At 72.9% G+C, this 2,249-nt stretch overlaps 1 protein-coding gene across 1 annotated transcript in view; it reads right to left on the bottom strand.

The window, feature by feature from the left end:
* Nucleotides 1–143: 143 nt before the first annotated feature.
* The window catches only part of H696_04253 (hypothetical protein), a gene marked incomplete at both ends in the record, with an annotated part of 5,008 nt that continues 2,902 nt past the window's right edge, over nt 144–2,249 (bottom strand). The window contains 3 exons of the mRNA XM_009498131.1: nt 144–853; nt 946–1,354; nt 1,520–2,165. Coding sequence (XP_009496406.1) covers nt 144–853; nt 946–1,354; nt 1,520–2,165 — 1,765 coding nt within the window. The remainder of the gene's footprint in view (nt 854–945; nt 1,355–1,519; nt 2,166–2,249) is intronic.

Raw genomic sequence — 2,249 nt, 5'->3', positions numbered from 1 at the left:
GGGGGGGGGGGGGGATCATTGTCCCTTGTCCCTGCCCCCGGCATCGGGCTCGCCACGCCCGTAGGACAGAGGGCAGGGGGGCGCGGCTCCTGGCCGCGCCGCCGCACCACCGGCACACGGCGGACGCGCGAGCAGCGGCGCACCTAGGTGAGCTGGAAGCCGGTGGTCTCCATGGACCGGAGGAGGCCCTGGAGCATGGCCTCGCGCGAGGGGAACACCGGGATGTCCAGGTCCCCGGAGCATGTGTGCGCCGTGGGCAGGTACCCGGCCGAGAGGATGGGCCGGACGGTCAGACGCCCGGAGTGGTTGGTGGCCAGGCGCCCGCCGACCGGCATGCGCGGCGTGCCGGTGGCAAAGGCCAGGAACCGGCCCAAGTCCTCGGGGCCCATCTGCGGGGGGGACAGGCACCACCGGAACCAGGCGGCCAGGCGCCGCTGGCAGTGGCACACGGCCGGCACCGCGACCGAGAGCCGTCGGGCGGCCATGCCGCCGGAGCCGAGGCCCAGCCCCCCGGCCGGGCCTCGGCCAAAGGCATTGCGCGTGATGATGCCTGGCAGGGCGGCCGGCCGGAGGCCAACCGGCAGGGCCACCTGGCGGCCGAGGGGACCTGCTTCCAGGCAATCGAGATCCCCCTCCGGGCTGTCCGGGCCGTCCGGGCTGTCGGGCGGGCTATGCTCCATGGTGGCGTCCTTCGGGGCCGGGGGGCAGCCGGTGGCCGCGAACGGGCAGTTCAGCGGCTGCTGGATGTCAAGCAGGGCCAGCAGCTGCTCCGGGTCCACGGTGTGCAGACCACAGGTGAGGGTCTGGAGCTCGCGAGCCGAGAAGCACCGCAGCAGGGACAAGGGGACGACCACTATTGGGGGGGGGGGTCGGGGAGGGCCGAGGGGGGGGAGCAGGAGAAGCGCCAAAGGCGGGCGCAGGGCAGGGCGGGGGCCCCCGACGCACTGGCCACGCCCTTGACGAAGGCCTCGATGGCCGGGAGGGAGAACTCGCCCAGCCGGCCGCTGATGTGGAATGTGAAGAAGGCAAAGAGGTTGTCATTGTTGACGTCGATGTTGCTGCCATCCGGGGCCAGGTTGAAGGTGGTGAAGGAGGTGGCCCCGAGGCCCGGGCCGACCGGGCCGCGCGGCCCGGCCGGACTGGGGAACGGCGGCAGGGTGTTGCTGAAGCTCAGCACCAAGCTGCTGAGCATGGCCTCATCGACGTCGGTCAGGTACTCCAGCGAGTTGAAGAGGCTGCGATCGACATGGTGCTTCAGGTCCCAGGCATTGAGCGGCTGGTCCAGCAGCAGCTTGAACAGCGACAGCGACAGGGGCAGCGGGAAGAGGAACTTGCCCGGGTGGAGGAGGCAGACCTGGGCGCCAGTGCCGCGGCCGGGCCGGGCCGGGCCGGGCCGGGCCGGGCGGGGGGGGGGGCAAAAGGACAAGAGTCAGGGCGCTGGGCGGAGGGGGGAGAGAGCAAAAGGAGAAGAGGAAAGAAGGGGGCAGGCCCAGAGGGAGGGGGCCCGGGCGCGACGCACCCCCACCAGGCGGCCGATGAAGGAGAAGAGCCGGGCCGAGGCCGGGCCAAAGCCCTCGCCGACCGCGGTCACCGAGGGGAAGATGTCGGTGGCGGTGCCGCTGTTGAAGCCCAGCCCGTAGGCGGTCCACAGGTGCGAGCGGAATTCGCTGTGCAGGCGCTCGAACTCGGCGATCTCCTCGGCGATGTCCGGTGCCAGGGCCCCGGCCAGGCCCGGCGAGGGGCCCGGCGAGGAAGTCGCCGAGCCCGGCTCCCCGCCCGGGGCCACGGTCTCCTGTAGCCGGCGGCTGACCGTGGAGTAGAGGCGCTGCGCCAGCGACGAGTCGGCCAGCGGGTCAGACTGCCAGACCTCGGCCGCGGTCAGGTGCGGCACCAGGCCCAGCAGGTCGCGCGCCACGTCGGACAGGTACCCGCGCGTGACGCCGCCGAGGTCCACGGTTTGCGGCCGGGACGAGCTGCCGGCCGGCCGGGACGAGTCCTCGTACCCGACCAGGAACCGGAAGCGCAGGTCCTCCGAGGACAGGGCATTGACCGTGTGCATGGTCGAGCGAACCGGCCGCCGCGGATCCACCATGATCAGCGGCCGGTGGTAGTCGGCGGCCGTCAGGACCGGGGCCCCGGCGAAGACCGCCGTCTTGAGAAGGCGTCTGCGCGCGGGCGCCGCAGAAGGGGACGCGGGATGGGAATGCGAGGGAGGCGAGCGAGCGAGTGTGAGGGGGGGGGAGGGGGGG

Source organism: Fonticula alba, assembly GCF_000388065.1.
Source record: "Fonticula alba strain ATCC 38817 unplaced genomic scaffold supercont2.7, whole genome shotgun sequence".
Classification (NCBI taxonomy): Eukaryota; order Rotosphaerida; family Fonticulaceae; genus Fonticula; species Fonticula alba.
Note: the sequence above shows the minus strand (reverse complement) of the source record. Positions and strands in the feature narration are given on the sequence as shown.